Source organism: Saccopteryx bilineata, chromosome 3, assembly GCF_036850765.1.
Source record: "Saccopteryx bilineata isolate mSacBil1 chromosome 3, mSacBil1_pri_phased_curated, whole genome shotgun sequence".
In the NCBI taxonomy this organism is placed as follows: Eukaryota; Metazoa; Chordata; class Mammalia; order Chiroptera; family Emballonuridae; genus Saccopteryx; species Saccopteryx bilineata.
Genome location: NC_089492.1, coordinates 84333991 through 84352933, shown reverse-complemented (window position 1 = coordinate 84352933; position 18943 = coordinate 84333991). Strand labels below are relative to the sequence as shown.

Below are 18943 nucleotides of genomic sequence, written 5' to 3'. Positions count from 1 at the left end.
AAAAGAATAAATAAAATCTTTAAAAAAAAAGTATACACACACACACACACACACATTATAAGTAGTTTTGAGGCTGGCATGTTATTTCTGTTCTTTAAACAGGAGAATAGATTTCATGTCACTCTATTAATGGAAAGTTTTATGCAGAATTAATTAAATTTATCAGCTTCTGGAGGAAAAGAAAAATATTCATATTTTCATAAAGGTGTAATAAGAATTAACTTTCTTGAGTAAACTTAATATAACATGAATCAGCCTTTTCTATAAGCAATTGCTACTTATAAAATAAGCAAGTAAATATATACATAAACACATAACATGCATAAAAATCTTTCTTCTCTTAATTTCCATGAAGATGAACTAACTTATGGCGGAATTACTATACTTTTCTCATATATGTGTATGTATGTGTATTAATGAAACACTGTTTTATAGAATGGAAAGAACATTCTCTTTAGCAGGGAGAAAACCTCAGTTTTAGTCTGGTTCTACCATTTATTATAAACAAGTACCCTGGGCAAGTCACTTTACAGCTTACTACTTACACCCTACTTTTAAGTAAAAAATCCTAGCTTAATATTCTCTCTGGAGAGTTTACCAGTTCATTCTAGACTGAAGTATGTTTATTTTCTGGTATCCCAAAGCATTGTTTTTCAGATTATGGGCTTGTGACCCATTAATGATTAATGAAATCATTTTGGTGGCTCTAGACAGAATTTAAAGCATGTAATAGAGAAAAAAAGAAGGAAAAAACCAGAACACAGCTTATGTGTTTGTGAAACTTTTTTTTAGGTATTTATATATCTAGGGTGTGTGTGTGATGATTTAAATATAATTTTGTGGCTTGTGGTCGAAAACTTTGAAAACCACTAAAGAATCTACCATTTTTATAATTCTTCCTGTAATTACTCTTGGGAAATAGTAGTCTATATGTGGAGTATTGAGAGTCTGAGCCAAGCTAGTGGCATTAGTAATATAAAGTAAAAGATGCTTTGTACTAGAAGTTTTATTTTGTCACATATGATCCCTTAATTCACATGAAAAAAATTTATGAGTATAAGTAGGAGTTAAATTTCAGGTTTTTCCATGTGTTATATTGTTCCTATACTGTTTATTGATAAGACCATACTTTTTCTTCACTACCAGTCTTTTTCTCATATTCTTTGGAGAAATATACAAGAATGTTTATAGCAGTGTCTATGTATGAGAAGATTTGCTTTTGGACTTTCATGTTCCATTGGTCTGTTTGTCTGTTATTATACCAGAAACCACTATTATAACTTTGTAATAAGTCTTGATATCAGGATGAACAGGTTTTCCTACTTTGTTTTCTTTTTCTTTTTAAGAATGGGGCACTCTTGGCCTTTATACATTATTTTTATATATATTTTGGACTCTCAATTTCTACTGAGAACAAAGAATTTTGCTGGGATTTTTTCCCTTTTCATTTATTTATTTTTTATATATTGATTTTAGAAAGAGAAGAAAGGAGGGAGAGAGAGAGAGAAAGGTTGATTTATTGTTCCACTTATTTATGTATTTTTTGGTTGATTCTTGTATGTGCCCTCACCGGGATCAAACTCGCAACCTTGTACTGGGACTACGCTCTAACCAACTGAGCTATCGGGCCAGGACATACATTTCTTTTTTTGTTTGTTTGTTTTAAATATAATTAACATATCGTAAAATTCGTCCTTTAATGTATAGCCCTGTGGGATTGTGTTGGGTCTGTATTGAACCTATAGAGTAAGTTGGGAGAATTGACGTATTTCCAATATTGAGATTTCCTCTTGTGAACATGGCATATCCCTCCATGTATTTATCTCTGTATTTCTGCCAAATTATATTTATAATTTTTTTTTTGTAGAGATGTTGCACATTCTTCATTGGATTTATTTCTAAGTTTTTGATGACAAATTTTCTCTTTGTACTCATTTTTTGTATGTTTGCTCTCTCTTTACTAAGAGAGGTTTGTTAGTATCTTTCCCAGAGCTTGGGAATTTTTCTTTAATGTTAGGTTGAACTTTGCATTATATAGTTTTGAGGCTATTGTTGAGGAGGCAGTGCTTCACCTCTACCCTCTGGTTAGGCCTGAGATTTAAATTGACATAAGACAAGTTAGCAGGAGAAAAGCATACAGATTTTGACAAGGACATGGGAGCTCCCAAAGGAAAATAAAGACCCAAATTAGAGACTAGGTCTACGTGCTTATGCTTATATACTAGGTTGAATAATGAGTGGCAATTGTGGAAAAGTAACTAAACATATATATGGGGAGACTAAAGGAAGATAAGAGTTATTTTAATGAGTCTGTACAGATTGATGTCATCCTCAATTCACTGTCTCTGGTGATTAGAATGTTTCTTTCCCCTGGGATAGGAAAGGCATCTTTCACTTGGGAATTTATTTGCTGCTGTCAGGAAGAAAAGGTGGGTGTCAGAGTGCCCTTTTTGGCACCTGCTGTTTTTTAAGTGCTTTAGCTCAAAGGAATTGTTATGCCAAAGTGGCATATTGGAGTGGCACATTCTGCCACCCTTCTCTGATCTATTAAATGTAAATAAATGTGAAGTTTGTATGTCTTTCTGATGAATTAAAACTTTTAAATTGTTGACAATTTATATTCTTTGCATTTTAGTCCATCTTGTTGATATCTGGAACATGATTGAAGCCTTCCGAGACAATGGCCTTAACACACTGGACCATAGCACTGAGATCAGTGTGTCCCGCCTCGAAACTGTCATCTCATCCATTTATTACCAGCTGAACAAGCGCCTTCCTTCTACTCACCAAATCAGTGTGGAGCAGTCCATCAGCCTCCTCCTCAACTTTATGATTGCTGCATACGACAGGCCAGTACCTCACATGCTTACTTAATTTTAAGAATGTTTGTCCGTTAACCATTCTTCTTCCATATTTTCTTGCTGAAGGTTGTCAACTTAGAATCACATTTAGAAGGGAAATTATCCAGTGTAAGTTCTTCTAAAGACTGGTTAAATGCTAGAGTGACGTATTGTCCTGGGGCATGTCTCATATTAAGTTCTGTAATGTTAGAGAATCACACACTTGAGATATAGTGTTAGGTAAAAGTATAGTTGCCTTAATATAGAAGTTCTCTATTCAGCGAAACAGAACCAAACTGTGAATTTGATTATAAGGGATTCTATTCAACTTTTAAAGCAACTTGTCTTTATTATGTAATAGTGAGTGCCCCTGAGCTATAGTATCTTGTTTTCTGCTTATTTATGTTCTGAGTCTTATTTTAATCTTTTTCAATGCAGAACATTGTCTTATAACCTAGCAATAGAAGAGAACTATTTAAATATACTCTGAATTAAAACAAAAATGAGTTAGTTTGTTTGTATTTGTGGAGAATTAAGTGGCTATTATAAAAAAACAACAAAAAAATCATAAATGTTGGGAGCAAAGAGGTTAATGGTTATAGTTCTGATCCCTGCTATTTTATCAGCCATCTGATTTGGAAGAGTTCATTCTCTCTGCCTCATTGTTTTTTCTGTAGATCATTTTTCTTTATTCATACATTTTCAGAATGCTGTTAGTTAAACTTTATAATATTGAGGATTCTGTGACTTAATACTAAAACCATACAAGTATCAAAGCCAAATTATAGGCATTCACTAAATTCATATTTTTATAAGACATCAAGTTAAATACTCTATTCACTTAAAAGAAAATTATTTACTAAAAGTATAATTTTTAAAATTATAGTTACATGAGACCTAAGTCCCAAAATTCTGATACCATTTTTTAGCAATTTAGATTAGTTAATCTATAATTTTAATACTAAGTAATGACTATTGATCCAAAACTTTGGTAAAAATTGTTATTCACCTTTTCATGATGCTGACTCACTGAGAAAATCAAATCAGGGTCTCACAACACAAATTAATTCAAGAAACAATATTTTTAAAGTCAGAAATAAAAGTCATTTTACTGAAATGATAAAGCAGAGATTATAAACTTTATTTTTGGTTGTTTGTTTTGTTTTGCGAGAGAGAGACAGACAGGAAGGGAGAGAGATGAGAAAAATCAACTTGTAGTTGTGGTACTTTAGTTGTTCATGGATTGCTTTCATACGTGTCCCTTGACTGGGGAGCTCCAGCCACGCCGATGACCCTTGTTCAAGCCAGTGATTTTGGGCTCAAGTCTGCGATTTTGGGCTTAAACCAGTGACCTTGGGGTCATGTCTATGATCCCACGCTCAAGCCAGCAACCCTGCACTCAAGCTAGTGAGCCTGCACTCAAGCTGCATTAGCCAACACTCAAGCTGGTGATCTTCGGGTTTTAAACCTGGGTCCTCAGTGTCCCAGGTTGATGTTCTGTTCACTGCACCACCACCTGGTCAGGCAGATTATAAACTTTGAATTCAGGATTCTATCAAACAAGTTAAATACTGTGGCTATAGAAGGGAGGAAGAATGAAGAGGTAGCAAATGGGAGATTGGGAAAACTTAAAACTTAGGAGCATGAGGTACAGAGGTATCTCAGACATATTCAAAGAAAGCTCAAGATTCTTATAGGGGAAAGACTTTTATACATCTAATTTATGGTGAATTTCATGTATGTTTGGAAATATGACTGAACTATTTTTAACTCTTGTTTTAAGCAGTTTAATTTGGATGTATTTAAAAGCTTCTATTGTTTCCTCTTCATGCTGAATGATAAAGACAAAACAATATTGTTTAAAAAAGCAAAAAAAAAGAAAACTAGTTCAGCATGACCAGGTGGTGGTGCAGCGGATAGAGCGTTGACTGGGATGCTGAGGACCCAGGTTTGAAGCCCCGAGGTCACTGGCTTGAGCACAGGTTCATCCGGCTTAAGCTTGAGGTCGCTGGCTTGAGTGTGGGATCATAGAACTGACTGACCCCATGGTCACTGGCTTGAGCCCAAAGATCGCTGGCTTGAACCCAAAGGTCACTGACTTAAAGCCCAAGATCACTGGCTTGAGCCTAAGGTCGCTGGCTTGAATAAGGGGTCAGTCACTCTGCTGTAGCCCCCCCCCCCATCAAGGCACATATGAGAAAGCAATTGATGAACAAACTGAGGGGCTGCAATGAAGAATAGATGCTTCTCCTCTCTCGACTTTCTTTCTCTCTGTTCCTATCTGTCCCTCTCTCTGACTCTGTGTCTCTGTCAAAAAAACAAAACTAGTTAATTTCAAATTCTGAATATATTTATTATATTGTTATTTTATTAATATTATAGAATGGACATTGCTGAAAAAGGATAATACTAGGTTACAGTCTTTGTTATTAGTGATTTTTAAATAGAACAAGATATTTTGGGAGGCATAAACATTTCATATATTTAGGTACAGTATTTACTAATATCCCTACTTGTTCTTAGGTTGATTCAAGATGATGAGAAAAATCAGCCAAATAAAAATAGGAGAAAACTAGTGCTGAATGGGAAGTTTTTCATGCCTCCACTAGTAGCACATTTTTATAAAGATCTGACTCTTATAAGAATCTGATTATAGATCTTGTAGGAAATTCCCAGGCGATGATGGAGAATGAGCCAGGGGTTTGGAATGTTTTAAAAATGTGAAATCCTTAGGAGAAAACCTGGTGTAAAATGGAGAAAATCCGCTGCTCTGGTGGAAGAAAGGAGTGGAGCCCACCTGCCTGCCCTGCGGTCCCTGCCCTGCTGGGTGCCATTGTCATGTGTGATGAGACACCACCAGACCAGTTCTCTGAGCCCCAGTCTACATGCTTGGTGGCAGAATTATTCAGAGAGCGGAAATGAGTGAACTTGAAGTTCACCTAGTACTCTTCCCATCACTTTTTTTTGTAGGTTTTATTTTCTCCCCAAGAAGTCATGCATTTGTGCTAAATTTCAAAGAGGAATCTTCTTGATTATCAGGATCTGCAGATCTGCAAAGGGTTTGTTGATCATTAGCTAATAATTCAGAAAATAAAATTCTTTTCATTTATTCTTTTGGCCTTACTGTTGACTTTTTATAAGATTTTTTTAAAGTAAGAGCAAAGGGAACACTTTTTCTCTGAATGTGAGGAGAAGGGTGATAACAGGGACTTCTCCAGTCCATTCAGTACTCACCTCAAGCCTAACCTGATTAAGATACTGTTTTCGCCTGACTAGGCGGTGGCGCAGTGGATAGAACATCGGACTGGGATGTGGAGGACCCAGGTTTGAGACCCCGAGGTCACCAGCTTGAGCATGGGCTCATCTGGTTTGAGCAAGGCTCACCAGCTTGAGCCCAAGGTCGCTGGCTCGAGCAAGGGGTCACTCGGTCTGCTGTAGCCCCCCGGTCAAGGCACATATGAGAAAGCAATCATTGAACAACTAAGGAACCACAACGAAGAATTGATGTTTCTCATCTCTCTCCCTTCCTGTCTGTTTGTTCTTACTGTCCCTCTCTCTGACTCTCCCTATCTCTGCCACCAAAAAAAAAAAAAAAAAAAGATACTGTTTTCATCATGTAAGCCAGGGGTAGTCAACCTTTTTATACCTACCGCCCACTTCTGTTAGTAGTAAAATTTTCTAACCGCCCACCAGTTCCACAGTAATGGTGATTTATAAAGTAGGGCAGTAACTTTACTTTATAAAATTCATAAAGCAGAGTTACAAGTTAAAGCATATAATACTAATTACTTACCAAGTACTTTATGTCAGATTTTCACTAAGTTTGGCAGAATAAATCTTTATAAAACAACTTACTATAGTTAAACCTATCTTTTTATTTATACTTTGGTTGCTCTGCTACCGCCCACCATGAAAGCTGGAACGCCCACTAGTGGGTGGTAGGGACCAGGTTGACTACCACTGATGTAACCTATCGCCCCAGAAACCTCAGAGTCCCTGTGGTTTGTGAATGAAATTCACGCTCCTCAGTTAGACCTACCAGTATCAGGTCATACATCTCTGCTCCCACCAAGCTCTAATTAAACTACTTGAGGCACTTTTCAATTTTTCCAATATGACCTGTTCATTTTCCCTCCATGTATGTTGGTTGGTCTCCTGTCTGTCCTCCCCTCTCCTCCACCCCAGTGCTGACCTCTGCAGCCTTCCTTATTATCACCAGCCCATTTTCACCCCTTAGATGACTAATAGTACTTGTCTGTATCATTATTTTGACTTTTAACTATGTAATGCCCTGAACTGCTTCATAGGTGTACAAATAAGGTTGAAAGTCCTTGAGAGCAGAGATTCTACCTTGTATTTCTTTGATTTCTCAATAGATGCAGCGCTGGGTTCTTAATAAATACCATATTTTTTGCCACATAAGATGCACCTGATCATAAGACACACCTAGTGTTTTAAGGAGGAAAATAAGAAAAAAAATATTCTGAACCAAGTGGTGTGTTAAAATATTTAATAAAATAAAATATGCATGGGCATTTTCCCCTCCACTTTTTTTAGGAAAAAAGTGCGTCTTATGGAGAGAAAAATATGGTATTTGTACTTAGGCAAAAAAAAAAGGAGAAAGTCAGGCATTCTGATTATGATCAAATTGAATAAGATTTTTTGTTGATTTTACTTGATTAAGCTATTTGATATTTGCCAAATGCATTCTTGATTTGTAGTTGATTATTGCATACTCCATTCACTGTGAAGTTTTGTAAATTAAGATTAATTGGAAAAATATGGGTTTTTGAAAATCAAAGAAATGCTCTTGTTGCTTATAGCTACATGTGATAATCAGACTGGTAATAGTGTTTCTAAAGCAGAAGTCTATTTTCATGCGAGAAGTACTAATTTATAGTTGGCAGAATCCACAGTACTTTGCTAAAGACGTAGAAACAGTTTGTTTTCTTAAATAAAAATTGCTCCCCACCGTCTTGTTTTCAGATGTATTAATTTGAATAGCAGGTTCTTATTAGACAGTGCAAAGCTATAAACAACTCCCTGATTAGGTGAGTTTAAAATATCAAAAATATAGGCAGAATATTTGAGACTTTACTCAGCTGAAATGAGCAATTACATCCAGAGGGCACAGGTGAGGGTTGCAGAGGCTTCTGAAGACACCTGTGTGCATGTTCAAACATAGGTGTTTATTCAGGGTGACTCACCGTCTGCTTAGCTTGGCCCAGAGGTAATCATACTTTCTCAGTTTTCGATAATAAGAGCTCTTTTTAGAAGTCATGTGCATGGTGTATTGTCAGACTGTAAAATGATAGGTCTGTGGAAATGAATCATGCAGAGATGTCTGAGAAAGAAAGTCATCATTCTCTTTATTGAGGGAGAGTATTCTCTGGAGAGGTTCTAGTTGGGTGGGGTTAAAGTAACAAGTTGCCTCTCTCCTGTCGTCCTCAACAAATACTACCTGTTTATCCTTTCATTGTAGTGTCCTTATATGGGCATTAATCTTCCCTGTTTATTGTGATACATCTTAAATATTGACCCCCAAATCAACTCTGCGGTTATCATAGGCCATATCTTAAATGACACTTGCCCTTTGCTTTGTCTTGGGGCACTTACAGGCTGTTGTAGTTAGAATGACTTCAGGATTTCAATGCCAGGAAAAATGTTGAGAGCAGGTGATTGAAAGAAGGGAGCTAAATGTATTTTTTTTTTGGAGTGAAAAATATAGATAACATGGTTTGAGGAAGTAAGAATTGGGAGACTGCTCCTTCAATAATTTTTGTAATTATTATTTCTTTATGCTGTTTTACTTAGATTGTTACATATATAAGTATCTTTAATAAATACCCATAAGTCTCTTTAAATATCCATTTATTGATTGGTTTATATTAATATTTTCTTTTGAAAAGATGATAGTTGAAACTGTGAACCTAAAGTTGTAAAGGATAGGAGATGTTGTAGGTGGGGCCGATTTGCTCATAATTAAGACCTGAACCTACTCCCCCATTCTCAGGATGCACAGTTACGTACTTTTAAACAGGTTCTTAAACATAAAGGCTCATTAAGTGTCATTCTGAAATCTCTTGTCTGCAAGTGCATCCCCCACATTACAATGATCTTTGATCTCAGTCAGGTACCTCTCCTTTCCCCATATTTAAAACACACTCAACCTTACTTTCATAACCCCTTTATCCTATTAAGTTGCATATTGACACTTGGACACATGTCCCCTCACCCTCATAAAGTGTGTAGTATTAAGCACACATACATACGCACACCCCAAAGAGCATATAGGCAGAGAGAAGAGATGATCCATGGTTTGTCGAGTGGGAGATTAAGTGTGGAGATTGCTGTGTCTCTGTTATGAACAAGAAAAATGGTTGGAAAGTAGATACGAGAGGTGATGAGTTAAGGGACCACACATTAGTGATGATTATTAGTTGAGAGGTTAAGGCACTATTCCAGTGGTTCTCAAACTTTTTGAAGTCCAGGCACATTTAAAATCCTAAAAATAATTGTAGGCGCACTATATACAAATTTCTGAGAAATATGTTATAATAATTAAGTCAAATATTAAAGAAAAAATATTAAATGAAATAAATATGACAAAATTAAATATATTCTGACATTAAAAAACATTTTTATGTTACATTTTTTGAATTATGCTTTTTAGAATTCATAAAAAAGAAGTTAAAAATGAAGAAAAACAAACATTATCTTTTTATATATATAGATACATTCTTAGTAAGATTTAGTAAATTTGGCAGGTCCCGGCACGAATGTGTTAAGTTTTTTCATTCTTGTGTTTATGAGAAACATGAGCCTGATGTGTCCTAGTGATTTCTTCAATGTTTGGGCATATATTTGAAAGGCAAGCTCTCATTTCCTCGTCAACACATTGAAGAATTCCTCTCTTTTTACTCTTAATTGTGTTGAATGCAGAAAACCCCCCCCCCACCATACATATCATCTTAACTTTACACCAAACAAAGGATAGAAGAAACTTGCCTCCAGTCTTTCCAGGGAACATGGGGGGTAGTGTAAACAATCCAGCACCACAGCTTAATAGCTTTTTGCAACCTATCAGGCAAGTGAGGTGGGGGGGTTGGCAGACTATCAGCTTACAGCCAATTCCCCACACCTCTGTTGCCCCCAAATCTAAACTCCAAAAACCCTGTTGGTTTTTGGTGCCCAACAGATACATATTTCTCTGGAATACCATAGGGCGCACCTGAAAATCTAGGGTGCACCAGTGATCCCTGGTGCACACTTTGAGAACCACTGCACTATTCTGTTAATACATCTGTAGACTATTTGATCTGAGACCAGCCACTGAGACTAGTAGTAACCCTAATGAGTGAACAAGGAGGCAGGTGTTTGAATGTTGATCCAGATTGAATGAGAAGTGTGTATGTTATTCTATATTTGAATCTAAGACTTTCTGAATCTACAGCTATCACTTGCAACAGAATTAAGTTAAAGAATATTTTTTTAAAATTTGAACATATTGGGTTGACACTGGTTAACATAATTATACAGGCTTCAGGCACCCAACTCTACAACACATCTCTGTACACCGCATTGTGTGTTTACCCCAAGAATATTTTGAACAAGGGATACAAAATGTTATAAAAATTAGATTCTAAAGCATTTTCAAAATTAAGAAAAAGTGTTAAATGCTATTATAGTAGTTTCTAGAAATAAAGATGTCATAGTATCCATTAAGACCTGTTGTATGGTGTTTACTGATGGATACTTTGGCTTAAATCTTTCTTCAGTAACTGAGTTGAAAGTTTGACCTGGCTCTCCTGCCATTATCCTGGGCCTAGCCACACTCTCCTGTTTATCTGCATATTTGACACCAATATCTTCTCTGAAATAAGGAATAGATATTATTTTGTCTCTTTGAAGGAAGATTGTGAGATTTGGAGCCAGAAAGAGTTATAGAAACACAATATGATTACTTTTCTCTAATCTTTTATTGTGTCCTTTGATCTATCTTTGCCTGCAAAATAAGCTAAAGTCTTAATATTACATTCAAAATTTTATATTTGCAGTTCTCAGCTCTGGATGCATATTAGAATAACATGAGGGACTTTAAAAATACTAAAAATGGCCTGACGAGGCGGTGGCGCAGTGGATAGAGCATTGGACTGGGATGTGGAGGACCCAGGTTCAAGATCCCGAGGTCACCAGCTTGAGCGCGGGCTCATCTGGTTTGAGCAAAAGCTCACCAGCTTGGACCCAAGGTCGCTGGCTCAAGCAAGGGGTTATTGGTCTGCTGAAGGCCCACGGTCAAGGCACATATGAGAGAGCAATGAACAACTAAGGTGTCGCAATGAAAAACTGATGATTGATGTGTCTCATCTCTCTCCATTCCTGTCTGTCCCTATCTATCCCTCTCTCTCACTCTCTCTCTGTCTCTGTAAAAATAAATAAATAAAAAATACTAAAAATGGCCCTGGCCGGTTGGCTCAGCGGTACAGCGTCAGCCTGGCATGTGGGGGACCCAGGTTCGATTCCCGGCCAGGGCACACAGGAGAAGCGCCCATTTGCTTCTCCACCCCCCTCCTTCCTCTCTGTCTCTCTCTTCCCCTCCTGCAGCCAAGGCTCCATTGGAGCAAAGATGGCCCGGGCGCTGGGGATGGCTCCTTGGCCTCTGCCCCAGGCGCTAGAGCGGCTCTGGTCGCGGCAGAGCGACGCCCCAGAGGGGCAGAGCATCGCCCCCTGGTGGGCAGAGTGGTGCCCCTGGTGGGCGTGCCGGGTGGATCCCGGTCGGGCGCATGTGGGAGTCTGTCTGACTGTCTCTCCCCGTTTCCAGCTTCAGAAAAATACAAAAAAAAAAAAAAAAAATGGTGGAATTTGGGCTTGCAAGTAGTATCTTTATTCTCATACTTTACTGAGATTTGTATAGGTTTACAACTTTCAGGATATACAAAGAATCATCTTATTTCCACAATATTCTTTAAAAGAAATTTTTATTTGTTGATCTTTAGAGAGAGGAGGGGAGAGACAGAAAGAGCAAGAGGCATTGATTTGTTGTTCCACTTATTTATGCATTCATTGGTTAATTGCAAGTGCCCTGACTTGGGGTTGAACTTGCAACCTTGGCATATTGAGATGACACTAACCAACTGAGCTACCCAGCCAGGGTTTCTACAAAAATATTCTATTGTGAATTTTATTGGAATTGCATTGAATCACAACAGGGTTCTGATAAGCTTAGGAAGAATTTACAGCTTAACAATATGTAGTATTTCATGAATATGGTATGTCTATTTACATTTTTTATTTCTTTTATTATTTTGTAGTTTTCATTTTGATTTTTATTTATTATCAAGTGAGAGTCAAGGAGGCACAGAGACAGACTCTCACATGTGCCCTGACTGGGATCCACCCAGCAAACTCCATTTAGGGCTGATACTCTGCCCATTGGGGCCACTGCTTTGTTGCTCAGCAACTGAACTATTTTTAGTGCCTGAGATGAAGCCATGGAGTCATCCTCAGTGCCCAGGGCCAACTTGCTCATTCAAGCTTTGGCTGCTGGAGGGGGTGAGAGAGAGAGATAAAGAAAGGGGGGTAGAGAAGCAGATGGTCACTTCTCCTGTGTGCCCTGATTGGGTATCGAACCCAGGACTTCCACACGTGCGGCCAACACTCTACTGCTAAGCCAACTGGCCAGGGCCATTTTATTGATCTTGAACATGTGGTTTTTTAAACTTTTTATTGATGCTTTTGATATTTTTCATGCTATTATATATATATTTTATTATCTTTGATTTGTAGAAATAAAATTGAATTTTGTATAATGACCTTGTATTCTGTAACATTGCTAACATTCCTTATTATAGTATTTTTTGGTAGAGTCTATTGATATGTTTGTTTGTTTTTGTAGGTCCTTTGGGATTTTATACATAGATTTTTTTTTTGTAAGTTCTTTGGGATTTTGTACATAGAATGTGGTTTTCTGGAGTAGATATAGTTTTGTTATTTTTTTAGCGAGTTAGAGACAGAGAAGAAGGGAGAGAAATGAGAGCATCAACTCGTAATTTGCATCACTTTAGTTGATCATTGATTGCTTTTCATGTGTGCCTTGACTGGGGGGCTCCAGCCAAGCCAGGGACTCCTTGCTCAAGCCAGTGTCCTTGGGCTCAAGCCAGACGAGCCTGTGCTCAAGCTGGCGACCTTGGGGTTTCATACCTGGGTCCTCAGTGTCCCAGGCTGGCACTCTATCCACTGTGCCACCACCTTGTCAGGCTAGACTGGTGCATCTTATTAGTGAATTTTGTGTCACATGCCCATGTCTGAGTTTTGAAAAGGATGGGAAAGTTAATATCTGAGCTTTCTTTCTTTTTTCAGAATTTTGTTAGTGGGAAGAGGATTTGTCACAAAAGGTTAGGTCTGCTTAAATGTAGACTCAACATTTGGATGGCTGGTGACTAAAAGGAAATGTCCACTGTAAAACTTCTCTATCACCTAGCGTGCGGAGGACCCGGGTTCGATTCCCGGCCAGGGCACATAGGAGAAGCGCCCATTTGCTTCTCCACCCCTCCGCCACGCTTTCCTCACTGTCTCTCTCTTCCCCTCCCGCAGCCAAGGCTCCATTGGAGCAAAGATGGCCCGGGCGCTGGGCATGGCTCTGTGGCCTCTGCCTCAGGCGCTAGAGTGGCTCTGGTCGCAATATGGCAACGCCCAGGATGGGCAGAGCATCGCCCCCTGGGGGGCAGAGCACCGCCCCTGGTGGGCGTGCCAGGTGGATCCCGGTGGGGTGCATGCGGGAGTCTGTCTGACTGTCTCTCCCTGTTTCCAGCTTCAGAAAAATGAAAAAAAAAAACAACAAAACAAAACAAAAAAAACAAAACTTCTCTATCAGTTTTAGAAATCCATTTATTTTAACATAATTTATGCTTTTTATAGCCACTGACATTGCTTGTATAATGCAGTGGATATGTGACATAGGAATATTCATTACTCCTAGGTGCTATATTGTCAGGTACTATATAAGGCAGGGGGACAGTATCTGTATTTCTAAAGAACTGTTTAAAACACCCTATCCAAATTTTAACTAGTTGTAGAAATTTGTTTTATTTTATGAATAAACTTAATGAGATGTAATAGTTAAAAATCAAGACTAACATTGGTATTTCATGGTGATGTTTTTACTGAGAACCTTCTGACTTAACAGATAATTTGCCTTTTTTCAGGTATGATCTAACTTAGCGGTTCTCAACCTGTGGGTCGTGACCCCACCGGGGTCGCGACCCACAGGTTGAGAACCGCTGATCTATTTATAAAGAAGGTTTAGAAAATGGGAGACACTTAGTAAATATAAATAGAGTACTATAAATATAATAAATATAGTGAATATAATAGGCCCTTAGGAAATATAAATAGGATGACACTTTTTAAAACTAAGATAATAAACATAGTTCTCATTATTGCAAAGCTATTTTACTAAGTTACCATGAAGCATTGTAAGCACAGGCTATATAAAACTAGCACAAAAGCCCCTTGTAACCTTACATATGATGACTTGAAACACCAGCTAGTGCAGTTCCCATCTGCTGTGAAACCAAGGCCGTTGATTGAATGGAGCAGGCAACCTGTTGGGTCAGGGGGCCTTGCTGATACTGGCTGTCCAGCTGCTGTGCAGCATTACTTTGGGTAATTCATTTGTGTTCTTCTGCATTTTATCTTTTGAGTTCCTAAAAAAGAATTCATATTACTGACCCTTCCCCTTATCTTGTCTCACAGCTGCAGTGTGGGAGGATCTGAGACAGGTGTGACCAAGCTTCTTAGAGTAAACACATGGTAACATAAAGGTTGTCACAGTAAGAACAAAGATGAATGTGGACTGTAGAATCTTATAGCAGTGTGTACCCTGTTGGTTCACTACATAACAATAGGCTGTTATAATATCCCAATGGACACATTTCGGAATTAGTATTCAAAACAAGTGGCGCCTCAGCTTCGAAGAGTTAAGAACACTGCAGCTGTGGATTTAATGGGCTGAACTGACAAGAAATTTATTGATACTTCTGGTTCATCCAGTGGACCTCTGCGTCCACAGTCAGTAGAAATTGCTTTATAGAATGCTTATGAAACTCATTTCCAAATAATTAAGATTAGTTTCAGCACTCTCCACCTAGCATAGATGAAGCCTTGATTCTACAAAGGAAAAGAAAAATCCAAGGTTTCTAAAAATCCGAGGTCATGTGGCAGAAAAGGGTAGGGACCAAGTTACTGGGTGCTCGATGTTTAGTGATACATTTGCTTGCTCTTGTGGTTCCAGATAGCAATTATTTCAAACATAATTTCTTTTGCAGTGAGGGCCGAGGCAAGATGACGGTATTTTCAGTTAAAGCTATGTTAGCAACCATGTGTGGTGGGAAAATGCTGGACAAATTGAGATGTAAGTATTTTCATATTATTTGAAAGATTTTATTTCCAAATTAGGACTTTTAAACAGTTTTAAATGAACGTTTACTGAATTTTGATGGTGCTGTGTTGAACTTTTTTTTTTACTACATGTTATTCACCTAACTCAGAGTATGTAAATTATGCCACCTACTGTTCATATGGAAAAGTTGAATTAATTTTTTTAGCATTTTTTTTTAGTTTGAAGCAAGAAAATTGAGATTCAAAACAGTTATGTTGACATTTAAAAATGTTTTCCATATTATGAAAAATTATGTTTGAAGATGGTTATGTTGATTCCTTTTAAGTTAGAAAATAAATTTGATTACCTTTACCAGGTCTGGTCAAGGTTAGCCCTTTTCTTAACTTGCTTCATCAGCTGGTGTTTGCTGTGATTAGACTCTTCCTTAGCACCTTGGAGTCAAGCTTAGTTATTTAGAAATTGGTAGCATGCTTCTTCAGTTATTATTCCTAATTTTTTTATTATTATTATTATTTTTATTTTTTATTCATTTTAGAGAGGAGAGGGAGAGATAGAGAGAGAGAGGAGAGATAGAGAGAGAGAATGGGGGGATGAGCTGGAAGCATCAACTCCCATATGTGCCTTGACCAGGCAAGCCCAGGGTTTCAAACCGGCAACCTCAGCATTTCCAGGTCAACGCTTTATCCACTGCGCCACTACAGGTCAGGCCCTAATTTTTTTCTTACTGTTGGCTATTTTGGCATTTTTTCTGTTCATGGATACTATAAAAAAGTGGTTAGACGAGGTCAGAGTAGGTAAATTCAAAATTATTTAATTTTTCTGCTTATGGTTTCCATTTATTTACTCTTTAGTTACTGTCTAAGATATGCTAAGCATTGTGGTAGGTGTTTGACATATTTTCTCACTGAATCCTTAAAATTTCTTTGAGCAGCAGGTGGCATTTTCTCCATTTTATAGAAGAGTTAACTGAGGGGTGAAGCTGGGATTTCAACTCCAGGCTGTCCTGAGTGATCAAAGTGCCATAATATAATATTCAAGTACCCATAGAGGAAGGAACTGGCAATTTCAGGAGATAGAAACTATGGGTTTTAATGACACGTTGAGATACCCAGTGAATTGATTTTTTGAAGAAACTGCGTCATCTGTCCAGTGGCATTTATCATAGACTGGTGGATTTTGATGATTGGTGCCTCGGACCAGCACGGCTCCTAATTCTGGGTTTTGAGTGAGAACAACGGTGTGGAATTAAGAAAACAGACTTGGCCCTGGCCGGTTGGCTCAGTGGTAGAGCGTCGGCCTGGCGTGCAGAAGTCCCAGGTTCGATTCCCGGCCAGGGCACACAGGAGAAGCGCCCATCTGCTTCTCCACCCCTCCCCCTGTCCTTCCTCTCTGTCTCTCTCTTCCCCTCCCACAGCCGAGGCTCCATTGGAGCAAAGATGGCCCGGGCGCTGGGGATGGCTCCTTGGCCTCTGCCCCAGGCGCTAGAGTGGCTCTGGTTGCCACAGAGCGATGCCCCGGAGGGGCAGAGCATTGCCCCCTGGTGGGCAGAGTGTCGCCCCCTGGTGGGCATGCTGGGTGGATCCCGGTCAGGTACATGCGGGAGTCTGCTTGACTGTCTCTCCCCGTTTCCAACTTCAGAAAAAGAAAAAAAAAGAAAACAGACTTATTAAGAAAAAAAGATGGGATCGGGAGGACTCTTCAATGCTGATGACAATATCTGAGTGCCCCATAGTCCCAATTTGCTTTATTATATAGCCATATGCAAATCACGTTAGTCCCTGATACAAACTTACACGTCTGAGGCTAAAGCAGGAACTCTCCCAAGGCATAAACAGGAATCCCCTTACCATGCATAAGTGAAATCAACCAACATCTGAACAAACAAAGAGTAAGAGGAAGGGCATGTAAATTGCTTCCAGCAACTTAAGGAAGCAAGTGAAGTGGGTGCAGATACTCAGCATCATAGCCAATATGGAGGTGGAGGGGGGAGAACTTAGCCTTTTGCTGAGCCTCGAATCTACAATGGTTTTTTGCCATTTATGGTCCACAACATATCCCCCTTTTCTTTTCTTTTTTCTTTTCTTTTTTTTACAGAGACAGAGAGAGAGTCAAAGAGAGGGATAGATAGGGACGGACAGACAGACAGGAATGGAGAGAGATGAGAAGCATCAATCTTCAGTTTTTCGTTACAACACCTTAGTTGTTCATTGATTACTTTCTCATATGTGCCTTGATCGCGGGCCTTCAGCAGACCAAGTAACCCCTTGCTTGAGCCAGCGACCTTGGGTCCAAGCTGGTGAGCTTTTGCTCAAACCAGATGAACCCGTGCTCAAGCTGGCAACCTTGGGGTCTCAAACCTGGGTCCTTCCACATCCCAGCCTGACACTCTATCCACTGCACCACCGCCTGGTCAGGCCTTTTCTTTTTTCTTTTTAATTTGTGTGCTGAGATTTGCACTCATCTGATTTCCTAGTTTTCCTGATTCTAATTTGGAGGCAGACTGAAAAAATACAGAACAAACACAAAATTAGTACAGCCAATGTAACAGATAACCAAACAAGTATTCTAATATATTACAGTGATTAAAGCCTTTAAGCATATTCTTAGCTAATATCTTTGCTGTTTTGAATGTCCTTAACATGTTCACCAAGTCCATGCTGACACATCATCATTCTGCATTCCCTGCAAATGCAACCCAACCCCAATTCAGTCCATTAAGAGCTGTCACAAGGAGCAGGAGTCCAGGAAAAGTCCACATCCAGGAAAAGTCTGCATGGCTCTGGAATTGTCGTCACATTTCTACACTTTGCATCTAGTGTCCAAGTCCCAATGACTGCTGCTTCTGGCTGGTAACAATTCAGGTAGACTGGAAAAGCCATCTGCAGGCATGTGTGGAGATGAAGCTTCTGTTTTCTTTCTTTTTTTTTTTTTTCGTTTTCTTTAAAACTGGAGAGATGAACCCAAGGGGCCTTTCCCTGGATGCTTTACAGCCATAGAGTGGTGAGGAGAACCTTAGGATACACTAAGCTAGGTGGCAGAGGTAAATTTGTAACAGAAGTTGGCAAAAAGGAGAAAAAGAGCTCTAAATTAGGAGTAGGTCCCAGCCTAAAATATGTATGGGGCATGAGGCAGGAGGAATAAAGGAAACACTATATATTAAACAAAGCAGCAGAAAATAGGACTATCAACACCCACAATAGAGATCTTCGAGGGGTGAGTAAAAACCCAAATATTCAGGCAAGACATACTAAGTGGCCCTTCTGTCCGTAAGAAATGAGATCAGTTTACTTGCTACTTGTAAGAAATACCCTAGGCTTGTCCACATTAAGATGGGGCCGATGGCCCTGGGCACCTTTAGCCTTTAGTGGCAAGTCCCAATAGGCTGGGCAAGGTTAGTTCACAGGTGGCTGGAGCAGGGCTGGAAGAGACTGAGGAGCTCTCCTTAGAGGAGCGAGGGGGAAGCCTACCTTCCAGTGTCCCTTTTTCTCACAACAAAGGCATGTCCTGGTGGGGGCCGAGAAGCCTGGCAGGCTTTAGCTCAATGACCTTCCTTTCCACTATCCAAGCAGGGCCTAGATGGAGTCCTATGAAGCCCCTTCGGGGAGTTGGAGCCTTTAAGGGCGTATGCCAAGAGCTGGTATTTTACCTGATCTCTTTTGGGCTTTTTCTGCCTCTTGGTCATTATAGACCTTAAAAGCTATGC

General features: G+C 39.0%; 1 protein-coding gene across 13 annotated transcripts in view; it reads left to right on the top strand.

Moving 5' to 3' along the window:
• Positions 1 to 18943, top strand: part of DTNB (dystrobrevin beta) — a 194158-nt gene that overhangs the window by 25308 nt on the left and 149907 nt on the right. For all 13 annotated transcript variants that reach the window (XM_066266618.1, XM_066266615.1, XM_066266610.1 and 10 more), the window contains 2 exons: positions 2636 to 2849; positions 15167 to 15252. In XM_066266618.1, the coding sequence (XP_066122715.1) occupies positions 2636 to 2849; positions 15167 to 15252 (300 nt within the window). The remainder of the gene's footprint in view (positions 1 to 2635; positions 2850 to 15166; positions 15253 to 18943) is intronic.